At 35.8% G+C, this 18,105-nt stretch overlaps 1 protein-coding gene across 2 annotated transcripts in view; it reads left to right on the top strand.

Annotated features, from left to right (window-relative positions):
- The window catches only part of TRAK2 (trafficking kinesin protein 2), a 30,274-nt gene extending 14,299 nt beyond the window's left edge, over nt 1-15,975 (top strand). For both annotated transcript variants that reach the window (XM_034430770.3, XM_034430776.3), the window contains exons 7-16: nt 557-635; nt 1,253-1,383; nt 1,496-1,570; nt 3,220-3,357; nt 5,885-5,961; nt 6,763-6,966; nt 7,552-7,850; nt 10,013-10,288; nt 12,029-12,128; nt 12,433-15,975. In XM_034430770.3, the coding sequence (XP_034286661.2) occupies nt 557-635; nt 1,253-1,383; nt 1,496-1,570; nt 3,220-3,357; nt 5,885-5,961; nt 6,763-6,966; nt 7,552-7,850; nt 10,013-10,288; nt 12,029-12,128; nt 12,433-13,105 (2,052 nt within the window). In that variant the 3' untranslated portion in view covers nt 13,106-15,975. The remainder of the gene's footprint in view (nt 1-556; nt 636-1,252; nt 1,384-1,495; nt 1,571-3,219; nt 3,358-5,884; nt 5,962-6,762; nt 6,967-7,551; nt 7,851-10,012; nt 10,289-12,028; nt 12,129-12,432) is intronic.
- The last annotated feature ends 2,130 nt before the right edge of the window (nt 15,976-18,105 follow it).

Raw genomic sequence — 18,105 nt, 5'->3', positions numbered from 1 at the left:
CAGCAAAAAGCTTCCAAAGGGTATCTCCAAACTGAAGAAATGAACATCAGAATGCAATGTAGATGCAAATGACCCAAAAACAATTTTAACTTCACATGGATGCTGTGAGATCTGAGATGACAGTGACTGACCAGAACAGAAATGTAAGATGACATTGGATGCTTCAGTGAAAAAAAATTTGCAGTGTGACTGCTATAAAAAAAAGGCAAACTCTCTTATTTGGGTCATTACAAATTGAAAATAAAATTAGCAATATTATAATTTTGCTTTAAATGAAATAAGTGCCACAATGAGTTATTGTATTTGTAATTCTATCATAGAGCTACAACCAGTGGTGTAGATCCAAAGACATCCATTAGTGGAAATATTCCTCTCTCCTTCAGAATGTTCCTTCAGATTCTTCTGAAGAACCTTCTATTGGAGTTGGATTATAAATACTCCCCTAACATTGAATATATTCCAGAGTAAACATTTTGTTATACAGAGAATGGGAAAAAAGAATATTTTTACAGATAGTGTTCCTCTTAAAATTAATGAAATACTTAAATTTTTGAAGGCACGCCATTTGAAGACTGAAACTATGACATACGAAGATAAGGAGCATCAGCTAGTCACTGACTGTGTTAAAGAAATAAGTGAGTATTCGGATCATGTCTTCCACAGAGAATAGACCTTTAGATACAAATTTAGTTCACCTTCATTACTCCAGGTTTGAGCTCTGTACTATTCTTAACTTCATTTGGTCCTTTAAAAGGCAGTATTTCAGGGTCTGTGCAGATATAATTGAATTGCAATTTATATCAAGCCCCATAATTGGCTATACTTGCTTGAGTGCAATGGGTTGTAATTCAAATAATTAGCAGGTAAATCCCCCAAGTTAAAATTTTATACATGAATAGAAACATGTAAACATTTTAATTACATTTTTCCTATCAAGTTCAATTCCTCTAACCTTTTATCTGCCAGTCTTTAAATATGGTTATTAATTGTGAATCCACTAGCCTTCAAATTAAGTATTAACAAACCTTGCTATTAAGCAGGGTATTAAAACTAGAGTGTTGAACTGGGTTTAAAAACTTGATTAATGGAGAATCCTTGTTGTGGAGACCTACAATTCAATCAGGCACAGTTATTTAGTTTGCATTTTCTTGGATTTTGCTTAAAGTAACTATTGTACGAAAGGCTTTAAGGAGTTTGTTTTTCAGAAAGGATGATATACTTCTGGTTTCTTAACAAAGCATATATATCTTAGAGGAAACAAATGCTCAGATTGCAAGAATGAGTGAAGAACTGATGAGGAAGGATGAGGAGCTGATTAACTACCAGGAGGAAATCTCATCCCTTTTATCTCAGATTGTTGATCTTCAGCATAAGATCAAAGAGGTAGGTGTGCAGAAGGGAAATGATGAAAGTCAAACCGTTACCTGTATTAAGAAGGAAATATTTCTAACAGAGCTCATATGGGATTAAATAACCATATTTTGTATATCCTCAGCATGTAATTGAAAAAGAAGAATTGAAGCTGCATCTACAAGCTTCTAAAGATGCCCAGAAACAGCTGACAGCAGAGGTATTGATGCCATCTACTTCCCCATTTTTGATGTAGAGAACAAATATGGAAAAGAATAAAATGTAAACATTTTACATGAGAATATTCATATTTGTCCTGAATATTGATGGAGAATTTCTGGTGCACCGCTTTGATTTGGATGCCATTCACTTTGTTTTGGTTTAACAAATGAAGAAAAAACAGAATCTTTAAAATAGAAGCCACATTAATTTTTATTCATTGTTTAAATATTTTCCCACTGCCAGAATATTATGGCCAAAATGCTGGAAGGAGAAAGAAGCTATGAAACATATATCAAATGGTTCATGGTGCAATTCTGTATATGTTTGTGTTGAGGCATAATTCACTGTGTTGATTTACACCAGACTTTTGCAGAACTGATGTGTTGCTTCTCTGTTGCTAAAGGGATCAATATGCCCTTTAGCAACAGAGAAGGCTTTGAAAGGCTTTTGGTTGTCCCTGAAGTATGGCAAGAAGACCTTTAGAGGGTCTTAAGGCAGCATTAAACCTTCAGGAGACTCTGGCTAAACTGTACTTGACGCCATGAAATTGGTACATAGAACTAATATTTACTATAGTAGTTATAGGTTTCTGGCCTTATATATTACATGCAAATAAATTTAAAGTATTACTTAAAAAGCAAGATTGCTTCCAATGTTATCATTCCTGGTTTTACCAGAACAGATTCCTCTTCTCTTAGGCAGCTTCTTGGGCTCCCCTCAAATCTGTTCCAGCAGAAAAGAAATGCACTGGAGAAAAGAAGGCCCCTGTGCAATGCTGGTGTTGGTTTTTGGGGGGCGGTGGGGGGGGGGGCGGTTTCTATAATAATTTACATAACATTTATTAATTTTTAACAGCTGTTAACATATTTCAGCAAAATAAATATTTAATTAGAACTATCAATTGTAGCAATAGCAATATCACTTAGATGTATATATCGCTTCAGTGCTTTACAGGCCTCTTTAAGCAGATTTACAGCATATTTCCCCCAATGGTCTGGGTCCTCACTTTACCGACCTCGGAAGGATGGAAGGCTGAGTCAACCTTAAGCCAGTGAGAATCGAACTGCCGAACTGTTGGCAGTTGGCAGTCAGCAGAAATAGCTTGCACTACAGCATTCTAACCACTGCACCACACGACTCATTGTAGTTGATCTGTCTTCTGTTTATTATACGGGTAGTCTTCAACTTATGACCACAATTGACCCCAAAATTTCTGTTGTTAAGTGAGACAATTGTTAAGTGAATTTTGCTCCATTTTACAACCTTTCTTGCCACAGTTGTTAAGTGAATCTGGCTTCCCCATTGATTTTACTTGTCAGAAAGTCCCAAAGCTGATCGCATGTCCTTGGGACATAGCAACGGATATAAATATGAACCAATTGCCAAACATCTGAATTTTGAACACATGACCATGGGGATGTTGCGAAGGTTGTAACTGTGAAAAATGGTTTTAAGTCATATTTTTCAGTGCTATTTTAACTTTGAACTGTCACTAAATGAACTGTTGTAAATCGAGGACTACCTGTATCAGCAATTGATTAATGTATGACTTCAGAAAAGTTCCGGTGATAATTTCTTTGGATTACATGTAAATAGCTTCTTCAGTACCTTTTGTTCTCACGGCTGATCGACCTTTTATATTTTAAGCTACATGAGGTCCAAGAGCGGAATGTGGAATGTCTGGGGATGCTGCATGAATCCCAAGAAGAAGTGAAAGGATTGCGCAGTAAAACTAGCCAAGCTGCCCTTCTCTGTCGACCCCAGTTGTGTGGAGCATTTCCTGTGGTAACATAAGCTTTCTGACTGTAGCAGCTTTCATTAGTTAAGCTCTTTCATCCTGCCAATAAAATTTCAAGGGCAAACTCAAACTGATTTTTTTAAGAGAAAGTTGGCACCAGTGATCCTTTCTAAATTTAGCTTCTTTATCTACATCCTATCTTATTCCATATTGGCTGAGTAACTTTTTTCATTTGGAGAACAAAGAAGACAATATTGAACAAGGACTGACACTCTTCTTGTTTGATGCTACTTTCTATCTTAATTTTATTGTTGTGAATTCATCAGTAGTGGAAGAAACACTACGCTGCATGTGCTAGAGTTGCAACTAAGATTTGTATCCACCATCTCTTTCTGACTTCACTCTCATTATAACAGACTCTCCTATAAACTTCTCAAGCAGTTTCTTTTTCTGCTATGTATTACTGTATTTTCCAGCATATAAGACGACTTTTTAACACATGAAAATCTTCTCAAAAGTTGGGGTCTTATATGCCGGGTGTCGTTCTCCTGTAACCAGGCAGACCAGCCCGAAAGGCTCTGACGAGCCTTAAATGGCTCTGGCGATCCAAGCTCTGACGATCCCAGTTGAGTTGCCTGCTAATCAGGCAACTCAGCTGGGATCGCTAGAGCCATGTAAAAGGAAAAAAGTTTTCCCCTTCCAGCTTGCTTACCTTAGCTGCTAGTCGCAACGCTTGCCTTGCTTCGCTTGCCTGAATCCATTCCATCAGCAAGCAACTCCCTGCCTGCAATCAAGCAGGCAGGGAGTTGTGGACTTCAACTCTCAGAATTCCTCAGCCAGCAAAACAAAGCTGGCTGAGGAATTCTGGGAGTTGAAGTCTACAAGTCTTAAAGTTGCCAAGGTTGGAGACCCCTGTTCTATTGGGTAAGTTTTTTTCCCCTTTGGGAGCTTTAAAAAAAATAGTTAATTGGGGTTTTTTTTAGTTGTTCTTTTTTAGACCTAGCCATTTAAAGTTTAGGAAGTTTTAAATTTAGCTTTCATATAAAAATAAAAATAAAATAAAATAATATTTGTGCAGCTTTCTGAGATTTAGTGTGTTTTTGTAGTATTTCACTCTAACTACACAAACACACAAAATCTCACAAAGCTGTATGTGGAATTTTGTGTGTGAAAAGTGTGAAAGTTGGGTTTTTGGGCTTTTTGTGGCTGTGTGAGGTTCCTGCTTGTTGCAGGTGCCATTTTGGGTCTAGCACAGCTGCTTTTACATTGTGGGTGAGCCAGTTGTGTTGTGTTGTGTGTGTGTAAAGTGTGAAAGTTGTTTTTTTTGGGCTTTTTGTGGCTGTGTGAGGTTCCTGCTTGTTGCAGGGGCCATTTTGGGTCTAGCACAGGTGCTTTTACATTGTGGGTGAGCCAGTTGATGTTTTTTAATTTTTATTTGGTGTGCATTGGAAGAGGGGTAGTCTTATATGGCGAGTATAGCCCAAACCCTATATTTTAACAGGAAAATTTGGGGGTCGTCTTATATGCCCAGTCGTCTTATACGCCGGAAAATACGGTAGTTTCTGAATACTGAGGGAAAAGGAAGGAACAGATTCCTTGGACAGATCTTTAATTATCTGCTTGTTAAAGATGTCTATAATATTTGCTGATTTGTCCTCTTTTAAGAAAAAAAGAATATTGGGAACACACTAGTCTATGGAAGCTATGTTTTATTTGAATATATAATGCCATGACACTAGAACATATTTCATAAAAAACTATGCAAATTACATTTCCTCATCCTTATATAAGGCTGTATTAATATTACTTGCAATTTTTCTTTGTAGTTGTCCGCTTGTACCTGCTAATTTTTTTTGGCTTAGAACTAAATACTTCAAGCATTTATTGTAAAGAAATATTGCCTGAAATATTTTCTTCCTACATAAATAGATTAAGTTTACCCTTAAGCAGGACAGTCAGAGTAATATCAGTAGAATTGCAGTGGCAAAAGCCCTGACATTCCACACCTGCCTGGCAGGGATAGGCTTATATCAAGAATGCCATTCTAATGAACAATCAGTTCTTGTGAATACTCGGAATTACCTCATTCTTTTATTACTGTAGAAAAAAATCTCAATATGACTGTACTATAGAAATTAACCAATGAATTGCCAAAGTAGTGCTGCGGACAGGCTGTCAAAATCACTTCTGAATGGTTTTTAATAGAGCTATTGGTTCCTATTGTACTTTGTTTTTTAATGAGAATACAGTAAATATCCCTTTAGAAAAATGTCTTTGTTCTGAATTATAATTGTCAATTATTTTGGCACCCTTTACATTTTGTTAACATTTGTTAATTTTGCTTGAAACTGAACTTTACAAGGAGTCCTCTAGCAATTATAGACATACATCTAGCACATTAATAGGATAATGGAGGATGAGGAAACTTTTAGATATGAATGTACTGATTTCCTAGGTACTTATTTTGTCCTAATTGGAGATTCCTCAAAAGAAGTAATAATTGTTGTAGCACCTTAATTATTTTGTAAACCGAGTTTAAGAAACTTATTAATTCCCACTGTCTTAAATTTGAAGGAATCTTTGGCAGCAGAAATTGAGGGAACAATGCGGAAAGTGCTAAGTTTGGATGAGGAATCATTGTGTAAACAAAAGTAAGTGCACTTCTTGTTTTTCCCCCTGACCTGCTTCGCAGGTTCTTCTGTAGGGCTTCTTCCCTGCTATCAGTATAATATTAAGAGAAGTTGATATAGTTCCATATGGATAATTTTGTATTTTAAAGCTATTACACAATTTATTAATTACACTCTCTAATGTATAAATTGCTGAATGCAAGCTAAAATTAAATCCTTGACTAATGCTTCAGGACTTTTATGTTTAATTCATGCTAAACTCTGAAAGATTATTCCATAATATTCTAAGATAAGAACATATACATTTCCAGTAATTACAAGGCTAGTTTTCTCTCATTAGAAAACCTACCAGAAAATTGTGAAGTCATTTTTGGTATCTTTTACTGCATATTAGGAAAACATCTGCAATAATTTTCTTAAGCTTCCTTGGCACTTGGATATATTACACAATAACTTTTCAATTCACAAGTTAACTTTAAAAAGATCAAGTGGAAGGATCTTCAACATAAATCCCTTTCACATAGGACTCATAATATCTCAGTGCACAAAGTGAACTTGTTTCTGTAACTCTCATAGTGTAAACAGATGGGTGATATAAAGCCTGCCTATCAAAATGAGACGGTGAAAGGAAAATGCATGCATCACTTTATATGCATTGCTCCTGTTCTGCTTTCAAAAGCATGCAGGATCTTTGCCACCACCCAGTCAGTTACTGGTTCATCTCTTCTGGTATGGGTGTTGTTTCAGCAACTGGGGAGAGGTTTTTATCATCCAGAAGAGGTTTGCAAAACCTTTTTGTCTCTTTCCCTTTTTTCCTTCTAGGGTTCAACAGAAACGTATATTTGATACTGTCAAACTTGCTAATGATGTGCGTGACCGTTCTGCTTCGTGTCCTGTTTCACTGTCCATTCCAGGATCCAACCGTTCAAGTGTTGTCATGACAGCAAAGCCTTTTCATTCTGGCTTGCAATACGTGGAAGGAAAAGGAGCTCAAGCTCTAAAGGCCAGCACAGAGGATGTTTCCAAGTAAGGAAACAGCAGTGTTTGAGCTTCAATTGGCTATGTTATATTTTGTACAACTGCTTTTTATTGGGATGGGTGGGAATTGACAGCAGTTTTTAAGCCAAATTCTGTTTTTTTCCTATATGCTTTATTCAACATATATGTTGAGTACTATCAAGTACAAAATTGCATATAACCATCCTTCCTATCAGTAACTTAATATTACGCCTGCCATGGAAAACATTTTGACATCATTCAAGTAGTATAATAACATCAATTTAGATCATGAGCAAGCAACAAAGAAAAGATAGCTTTACTTCTGTTGCGTAGATTTCCTTCATGGAGTTTTCACCCAACTCTGTTCGCTGTGGGTGGAGACAGAACAGTTAGGAGACAACTGGGACAGAATGGAGCTTAGTACAAATCATTTACAGTAACTACCAGAGGAGTACATTATTATTGTTGTTGTTGTTGTTCTTATTGCCTCCAGCAACATGTAACATTATAAATAATTCTGAATCATCTACAAAAATGAAAATTATGCTAAAAATTAGACAATACCAGTTTATGTCCTAATAATTGATGCAATATTCAATTCTGTTTTGATAGGGAAACTCAGAAGCTGAGCCATCCAGGTATCCCTTCAGAAGATGATGTAGCCACTGCTTTACATAAACTTAATCTCCGTTGTCAGAATTACCTGAGTGAAAAATGGTTTTTCGAAGAAGAATGGAAGCGTAAGATACTTTTGCTGGCTGACCAAAAGGAAGAACTCACTGGCTGCAGCACACCTGTAGAGAACTGTCTTTCTTTGAATAGCAGTTCAGAACGTGTTGATTTCTATGGATCTTCTAGCAGCATGCGGTTTCTTCTCCCAGAAAAATTGCAAATCGTCAAACCCCTTGAAGGTAAGGTGATCACAGTCCTGTTTTCTTTTTTTTTCTTTAAATAATAATTTTTATTAAACAGTTTGTCTTTAAAAACAACACAAAAAACAATCACACATATATAAAAACAAAACATGTCAAAACATAACGTATTGAACATTAATGGTAATTTTACAGCATTTCGTATCAACTTACATACTTTGCTTTTGTAGTTCTCTATCATTTCTATTTACTACTCTATAGTAGAATAATCGCATTACTCCGACACACACACACACACACACACACACACACACACACACACACACACACAATATTAAGTGCTGTTAAAGTAGCACTTAGTTGCCAGCTGCCTGCAATTACTGCAAGTTCAAATCTCAGCAGGCTCAAGGTTGACTCAGCCTTCCATCCTTTCGAGGTAGGTAAAATGAGGACCCGGATTGTGAGGGCAATAAGCTGACTTTGTATAAAAAAGAACACCGCTTAGGGGGAGGGCCGAAAGCCCTATTAAGCAGGTATATACAAAATATGAAGGCTATTGCTTAATGCACTGTAAGCTACCCTGAGTCTCCGGAGAAGGGCGGCATATAAATAGAACTAATAAATAAATAAATAATAAAATATTCATTTGTTCTTATCTACACATTTATATTCATTTATATTTACGTCTCTTTGTTTAATGTTGTTCAGTTATTTTAAGTTTCATCAATATTAAGTTAAACATTTCTTGTTCAGATTTCTATTTTCGAGCCAACTGTACATTTTATTCCATATTTCATAATAGTCCGAATCCTCTGTCCCTTTTAACTCCATAGTCATTTTATCCATCTCTGCGCATTCTAGAATTTTCCTAATTACAGTTTCGTCTGACGGTATATTTTTTTGTTTCCAATTTTTTGCGAATGTGATTCTTGCTGCAGTAAGTATGTGCAATATAATGTATTGAAAGTTTTTATTCATTTTCAGGTCCAGTATTCCTAATAAAAACAATTCAGGTTTCAAATCTATTTTTTGCTTTGCAATTTCTTCCAACCATTTTTGAATTTGACACCAATACTTCCTTGTGATGGGGCACGTCCACCACATATGGTAGAATGTTCCGGATTTATAGTTACATCTCCAACAATTAGGTGATAAGTTGGGATACATCTTGCCCAATCTCCCTGGTGGCAAATGCCACCTATAAAACATTTTATAGAGGTTTTCTTTAACTGCTGTTGTGAGTTTATAGTTCCTTTCCCATAGTTTGTTCCACTGCTCTAACAGTCCTGTTTTCAATCACAGTTCACTGTGAGCTTATTATGGTTGTCTTCCATTGGCTACTTTATATCCAATCAATGATCTGGCCTCAGGATGAGTTACCTGATCATTATCCCTCAGATCACTTCCAGATATAAATTGGTGCTGTCCCACAAAGGGGTGTTTGGTTCTGTTTCTTATTATTTGGCATTCAGATTATATTGAGGGAAACCATTGAATGCAATTGTACATCTTTTGGTTTCTCTGTCTGATTTACCTCAGCTGTTAAGCCTTTTAACAGTTCTCTGTGTCGCACACCCCAACTCTTACGTTACTGAAAATAATCCAGATCCAACCAAGTTTTTACAATGGAACAAAAACTGTTAGGAAGCAAATAAATTGCTACTGTTTAGTCCATTTTTTTTTCTTTATATGACCCTGTAATCACTTAATTCGGGGTAGAATCAGGGTGACTGAATGGAGCTGAGTGTTTACTGGTTGGATGCTCTTCCTGACACCTACATGGAGTTTGCAGCAGATATTTTCTGTTTGTGTCTTGAGACAGAAACATCTGCTGCTATCTAGAATTGAACTTTCAACCTTCTGAGTTGGAGACAAGTGTCTTCACCACTAGGCTTCTTGTTTAGTCCATTAAAATGTTATCTAAATATTCACTGAAAATAAATGAGTGAAGGTAGTGCCTTTTTTTTTTAATTTAACCCAAATCATAATGTTCTGCTTTGAAGTAAAACTTTTTGGATTTAAAATCTGAAGGATCCACAAGTGGAAAGGTCCTTTCTAGATTTGTTACTATTTTACAAAATCCCATCAATTTGCATTATATGCAGCAGCCTCAAGCTTTCAATTAATAGTTCTTTAGTTGGCTGCCAAGTGTTCAGATGTATGCAGTGTTTGAAGACCTTTTGTGATTTGTACTTCTCCAGGCTCTCAGACCCTATTTCATTGGCAACAGCTGGCTCAGCCCAACCTAGGTACTATTCTTGACCCTCGCCCTGGTGTTGTCACAAAAGATTTTGCACCATTATCTCAGGAGGATGTTTATTACCTATCTGATTTGGAAGAAGATGAAGAAGAAAGGGATGAAGGGATAACCTTCCAAGTACAGCCCTCTTCACAGGAGGAAAGTAAACAGGCAGTGCCAAAGTCAGGGCCAGGAATTTTCCTCCCACCTGTTAAATTAGCGGCAGTTCCTCATACAGGTAAGGATTTCTGGCATGACCATTACAATTTCTGTTGAATGTTCTAAGCACCAACTGTTGTAGATCTGTTGAAGATCAATTGTTTACTTATTCTATTAAGGTGTGTGATCATGACCTGTTAAAGCAGTTCAGTTCTCACAGGAAGCTATATATTCTCGAGAAATGTGTGGATTTCTATCCCACTTGCAAAAGGGAGGCTCTAGAAACATACTTCCCATTCTCTTAAGATACAGAGAGGGAGAGAGGGAGAGAATTCAGAAACCTCTTCAATGGGGTTGTGTGAAGAGGAGCTAGAAGGATTCCTTCCAAATTAGGCAGATACTATCAATGAACAAACTTACTTGTAGTAACTCTCTTCCATTAATATTACAAAGCTTATGTTTAATTGACAATTTTAAAGTCTGAATCATGTTTTATTTACTATTTTATTGAATGTGATTTTATGTATTCTTTCGTAGAAAGAAACAGTAAAAGATTAACTTACATTCAGTCAAGGATAATGACTAATACAACAAAGTAGAAGTTGACAAACACAATTTTGAACTAGTGCTCAAATAATAGTAATTTTACAGTGTGACCATGAGATTGGCTACTTCCTCCCTTGATTTCTCTCTACAAGTATGGTAGTTATTCATCATCATCTTTTAACAACTCCATAACCCCTTGCGGGGTGGAGTCTGGGCAATTGAATGGAGCTGAGTGTTTACCGATCGGATACCCTTCCTATCGCCAATGTCGAGTTATATTCAGCAGATAAATTCTCATCATGCCCAGAGGGAGAAATATCTGCCTCTACCTAGGATCAAACTCACAGCCTCCTGATTGTGAGGCGAGAACTCCATCTCTAGGTCACCACCTGACTCAAGTACAGTAGTTACTGACTTATAAATATTTGTTTAGGTGACTTATAATTTTTCATACTTGCAAACATTACAGTACCCCTGTGGTTGTGTGATCAAAATTCAGATGCTTGGCAATTGCTTAACGCATTGTAAGCCGCCCTGAGTCTCCGGAGAAGGGCGGCATATAAAAATAAATTTTTTTAAAAAAATTGTCTCATATTTATAACTGTTGCAGTGTCCCAGGGTCATGTGATCTCCTTTTGTAATCCTTTGACAAAGTTAATGGGAAGCCAGATTCACTTAACAACCATGTTACTGCAGTGATTCACTTAACTGTGGCAACAAAGGTCATAAAATGGGGCAATACTCACTTAACAATTGTCTTGCTTAGCAACATAAATTTTTGGGCTCTATTGTCATAGGCTGAGAGCTATCTGTACTTGATTTAATTATAGTTAGAGCTTATCTTGGCATGGTACTTATCTGTCATTAACATTAACAAATAGAATTAATCCAGTTCTTGAAATTAATCTGAATAGAATCCTTAAACACTATTAATTGCAAAAGTGGATTTTGGACCAAAGAAGAGCTGTAGAATGCTTGAACATGTTCCATATTTTTAACTATGATTAACAAATGGAGAAGAATATTTCAACTGTTTCCTAGTTGCCATATTCACAATAGCCCATTCTAAAATAGCAAAATGTGTTTAAAAGTCATAATTTATCTGCCTTAGGCATTATGTTAGAAATATGACTTAAAGTAATGTAGATCATGTTTTCTTCCATCTATTTGCATTGAATTACTAAATTAATTATGCATTAATTCAGATTTTCATTAGCCTGCTAGCATGTTTCCTATCTCCTTTTCATCATATATGTTATGATTTGCATTGTAGCTTCCAATCCAGGAAAATGTCTTTCTTCTACAAACTCTACATTTACTTTTACTACTTGTAGAATACTTCACCCATCTGATATTACACAGGTTACGCCCAGGTAAGGAGGTTTACTATTACTCTTAAAATTTGGTTATATTCAGGCAATATGAAATTGAGCATCTACTTTATACACTTGATATATTAATTAACTTAGCAGCATTCACATTTCAATTTTTTAGAAAGCAATGAAAATATAGAAAAGGAGCTAAAACAATATGATGTAATGCAGACCTAAAATTGGCATGGCACAGAGGTTCTGACCTTGAATGCTGACTATCTCTTTCCCTCCTTCCTTTGCACTTTCTACAGAAGTTATTAATAACCGTATTTAATGTGTTTTATCTTCTTGTTTTGTTTTCCAGTACTTTGTATTCTCCCTTGTGCTCCGGAAGTTGTAGCAGTACAAGCAGTGTAATTACAAGCTCTCCACCCATGTTGTATAAGCTTAGTACTGGAGAATTCCTTACTAACAGAAGAGATTCAACTACCACTTTCAGTAGTACTAGAAGTTTAGCAAAGCTTTTGCAAGAACGAGGCATCTCAGCCACGGTTTACAACAGTCCAGTCCAACTTGAAGCACCGCTGTTTCCTCATTCCAAGATACCTGCTGTACCCTCAACACCTCCAAATTCTCCTTTGCATTCCCCTTGTTCTTCTCCTCACCCTTTTGAGTCTCGAGCATGTGTGTCTGAAAATTTTTTGGCCTCTCGACCAGCTGAAACATTATTACATGAGCTGTATGGACAAAAACTCTCAAATCCTTCTGATGCAGGACAGCTGAAGATGAATCTGGTAGAGAGGCTAAAGAAACTGGGGATTGCTAGAGCTGTCAAACAGCCTGAGGCAGGGGGTCATAGAAAGAGTCAGAGGGAAAATAGCTGTCTCCAAAGACAAGGCTCAGGAGTATATGTTAGTGCAGGCAGCAATTTGATGGGGGGCTTGAGAAGAAACCACAGTCTTCCGGTCTTGATTGGAGCATTTACAGGCCCAGTCAGTGCATCTTCCACAACAATGGGAGTCTTGAAAGAGGATTGAGCTATTTAGCATCAAACACTCTTAGTTGGGAAACAGGCTTTGAAATGGAAAGATAGTAAAAATGGATGCATTAAATATAAGGTTGTTGAATAATGAAGTCATGTGGCTAAATGGGATATGAGAGGCTCAGCATAAGAAATTGTAAAAATTAAAAAGAAGAAAATAGAGAAAACAAAATTCAATCGTTTTGAGACTATTGAAAAAACTTTGTCATGATTAAAAGGAAATAATGCAAACAAATATATTTTCTACCATTGATATTAAAAGAACAAGCAAATGTCTATGCAACTTTATTTTAGAATATGTTTTATTGGATGTCATCCAAGAGATCTGTATGCATAAATAGACCATCTAAAATTATATATGATTGTAAGGAAGTACATTCTTCAAATAACAGGTGCAATCTGTTTATAGAGATGAAATCAGATTTATTCTAATGTAGAAAGATCAGGTGAAATATTCTTTTATTAAGCAATCTCACACATTAGGAGAAATCTAGGAGTGCAAAATTACTATGTACTGTGTTGCACAAACAAAAAACCTCAGCATTTTAAAAAGTCAAGTTTATGTGCTTTGTGGAGGTTCTATATACATTTGGGAGGATATATTTGGCAAGCAAGCAAGTATTTGTTACTCTATATGTAGCAATATTTGGAAGATGTTTAGCATATTAATGTTGGAATAATCTTGGAGAAAATTCCATACATTTGAAACAATCAGTAGTTAATAAAAATTATCTCTTTAAAATACATTATAAAAATAACAATTTTCTGATTCTTGGAAAGCTAAGGGAGCTTTCAGGGAGCAACCTTGTGATATTTATAAAATGATAGGCACAACTAATTGTATTAATGTGAAACAGAATGACAGCTATTCAAGCTGCAGTAGACAAAGAATTGCCATTCATAATTAAGTCTAAGATAAATTCCAAGCTTAATGTTTCTGAAGCAATTTTGGGATGGCAGAATTTTGTGTTTCACAAAATCAGCACAGTGGGATAGCTGTGAATGTGAAGCAGAAACAGGAAGGAGAAAAGGCACAAGGCACATAGATTTTTCTTTTATACTTGGATAACTGAAGCAAGGGATTCTTAAAATACGCACATCTCACTTGTTCAGTTAATGGCTAATCAAAAATACTTGCAAAGTGTGTTATGACTACACTAAGCTGCTTGATTTATGGTTATGATGAGCAAATATAGCCCTCTTGCCATAAATCAAGCAGGAGATGAATAAGATAAAAGCTGAATGGTTTGAAAATTAAGCACAGAAAATGACTATATGATTTAGCTGTGGGTTTTATAAGGCTATTTTCTATATTAGTTAAAGGCCTCATAGGGTGCATTCAGAAATACTAAATGGATTGGATGTAAACAATCCAGGTAGCTTTATGTCAATGAATCAAAAGTAAGGGCTTTCCCCCCTTGAATAGGCATTCTAGGTGAAGATTTGGAAGGATTCCTTTAAACAAATGTTTTCAAGGTTGCAAACAGCCATGCAAGTAGCTTGTCAATTCAGTCTCAGTATCAATCAATGAGCTTGGCACCATTGGTTGTGGCTACTAAATTGTAAATGGTGCTTGTAAATAATAAAAATGTATTTATTTTAAGCTTCTATATACGGGTTAATTCTATTTAAATTATAAGTATATTTTAATTTTTGTTAAGCTTGTAAAATGCAATTCTTTTGTGATGTTTAAAAACTTGCTTTCCTTGGCAAGATAAATAAAAGGGAATATTTAAGTTGGGTTCCAAAGCTGCCTGCCATACTTTTATATAAACAGAGAAAAACCTGAGTAATGAAACAGAAGCGTTCAAGATAATCCGCAGTAACTACAGGGAACCAAGCACAATATTTCAACTACTGTGGATTTGATGCATGTCAGTTTTATATACTACGTAAATTCTTTTTACATCATAGTAATTTTGAATGAGCATTCCTAATTGGATTTCATATCTTTGTCTTTTTAAATTATTTCTATTGGAATGGTTTGAAAGAAAGATTTAATAAGGTTTACTTCTGCCACTAATAACAAGACCTGGTAAATCAGACTTCGTTCTTTTGAACCATATCCTATAAAATTTTGTAAAACTATTCAGTAAATACAGGTTTATTTGAAAAGGGTTTTTTTTCCATTTTCCCCAAATATGAATCAAAATCTACTTACCTCCAAAGTTAAAATGCTAATGATATAGCATGCCTAAAGACCCTCCTCTCAAAAAAAAAAAAAAAAATAGCTGGGAGCTAGAGGAGCAGTACTTTTGTGCCAAAGCTCTTTTAAAAAATGAGCCTTGGAAATAGAAAACAGGTGAAGAAATAACAATCACTACAGTTACAAGAAATACATTACAATGGAATATCCCAGAGAGTTGCTGTTATAATGAATGACCCATCTTGCTGGATCAATTAAGCTAATAATAACAACCCTATAGGATCCTTAGAAGAATTATCATGATCACTTTCATAGGTACTTTGATACCATATTTGAGTGCCAATTTTTCATGAAGAAATAAATGCTCGTGATTTAAAACCATATTGTTAAATATTTCATTATTATCTGAATTCTTTATATGTTTCATAAAAATGTGTATGCTTCAGTTTGCTTGAATGAAAAGAATGCTTTTTTAAAAAACCAAATATATTTTAATATGCAAATATAGATGTCATTTTTTTTGCAGGCAAAACTTGAAACACATTTCATTTGAGATATTTCAACTGTAATTCAACATATAATAAAGGATATTATTTCCTTTTGGCTTTCCCCTTAGAATGTGCATTTCTTAAAGTTATAATCTATGACAGGTTGTTTTTGCATATTATAGTCACATTGAAGCTTGATAATAAAAATAATAAAACCCATCTTTTTACACATTTTGGTGCTATGGTATTTTCTTGTATGCATAAGTATTTTTTATTTTTTTTTTAAATGTATGTCTCTGTTCCTAGAGGGGAACTAATGGCAAAAAAGAATTGCCAATATTTAAATAAATTTAAACTAATACAGTAAGTAAAAATATTTTGACAGTCTTTAATAGTCTAGACAATCTTGATCGTAACAGATTAACAATAATTAAAAGCAGGACTTCCGGCAGTGACGTCATCATGAAGCAGAGCGAAGGAAAGGGGCTCTGTTCCCGAAACCCAAATTTTCCTGGTGGGAAGCCTCTAAAAGGCACTGTCAATCCCGGAGAGATTGATAGGAGAAAGAGGAAACTTCAAGAACCTTGGGATAAAAGGCAATCCCCCCGAAGATTCAGGAGAAACCCCTTGATACTGGCAGGGAAGAAACCAGCCATTTTGGTCAGTTCCAAATGATGACAGCCACGGAGCAGGAAGCAAAAATTGGAAAAGCAACATAACAGCATTGGTGTAAGAGGAGACCCCAAAAAGATGGTACAGTTTGACTGTCGAACGGCAGAGCTGAATTATTGAGACTTCGAAATGCGAGGCAGGAATTCTGCCCAAAAGTAGCGGTGATCAGGAGAACAGAGGAGTAGGTAAAAACAACTGCTAAGCAGTGACAGCGCAAAGAGGTGAAACCAGGGGTGGGTTCTAAATTTTTTTACTACCGGTTCTGTGGATGTGGCTTATTTTGTGGGCGTGGCTTGGGTAATGTGATGATGGGCATGGCCAACTTTTTTTTTTAAACTTAAAAGCATTTTTTCTACAACCTTAAGAGGTTGCAGAAAACAATGCTTTGAAAAGCCTCTGCCGATCAGGCAACTCGGCTGAGATTGTCAGAGGCTTTTCAAAGCATTTTTTTTAACCACGTCTTCGGTTGAAAGAGGTTGTAGAAAAAATGCCTTGAAAAGTCTCTTGACGATCCCAGCTGAGCCGTGGGATCATCAGAGGCTTTTTTTTTTTTTTTTTACTTTTAAAAGCATTTTTTCGGCCGAAAAGGTTGTAGAAAAAATGCTTTTAAAAGTAAAAAAAAAAAAAGCCTCTGATGAGGTGGGCGGGGTAAGCAAGCAGCGACTGGGCCGGGGACCAGTTCAGGGGCGTGGCCAACCAATGTTATTACCGGTTCTCAGAACTACTACAAATTTTTACTACCGGTTCTTGCGAACCAGGAGCAACCCACCACTGGGTGAAACTAGATGAGAAGAGGAAGGTAACTCCAGACGGATACATCCTGAGATCGAGTGGATTGGTGACTATAAATTCATTTATTGATAATATTTTATAGATTTTGAGGACTACGAGGACTAAAGAATTGCAATAGATAACTGCATATTGAATAGTGACTTGGTGCATTTATAGGTTTTCAGGACGGACTAGAAACAGAATATAATGGGACTGGCGATTAAAACTGCTACAATTGGATAAAGATATAACTTTCACAACTCGATAGATTTGGAGGACTTTTACATTTTTCTAATTTAGAACCTCAATAGCAGGGAGCGTTGGTGCTGCGTAAGAAAAAGAGCGCCATCTGGAGGCTAAAGAAACGATAGAACTAAAGCAGTGCATATAAAGAATGATGCAAGACAGGTGAGTTTGCTGAAGCAATATAAAAAAAGGAATCTTGTTGAAGGATAGTGAAGGACAATAAAACAAAGAAAAAATATTTATATAAATATAATACTATAAGAAATATAAGAAATAGAATTGATTGTAAAAGGTGAAATAACTGTTTAAGTATCTAAGATAGAATTGCTGGATCTTTATATAGTCTATACATATATTCATATCTATCTTCATTTGTAATTTAATATAAATTGGTCTTAAAAGTGTCAAATCTTGGGTTATTACAACCAGAATAACTACATTAATTTAGATATCATATATATAATCTTTAATAATTGTATATAACCTTTATATATTTGCATACCTATAAATATATATTTATACTTATACAAACTGATTCTAAAATCAGGAACATCTGACAGCTGTAACCAGGGGGACCTTTTGTCAGGTTCGTCTGATTCGCCAGTTGCGGCCCTTTCTTGATCGGGATTCCCTGTGCACAGTCACTCATGCCCTCGTCAACTCTCGCCTTGA

Source organism: Pantherophis guttatus, chromosome 1 (genome assembly GCF_059756535.1).
Source record: "Pantherophis guttatus breed Tessera chromosome 1, ASM5975653v1, whole genome shotgun sequence".
In the NCBI taxonomy this organism is placed as follows: Eukaryota; Metazoa; Chordata; class Lepidosauria; order Squamata; family Colubridae; genus Pantherophis; species Pantherophis guttatus.
The sequence above is the reverse complement of the archived record's forward strand: the minus strand, read 5'-3'. Positions and strand labels throughout refer to the sequence as shown.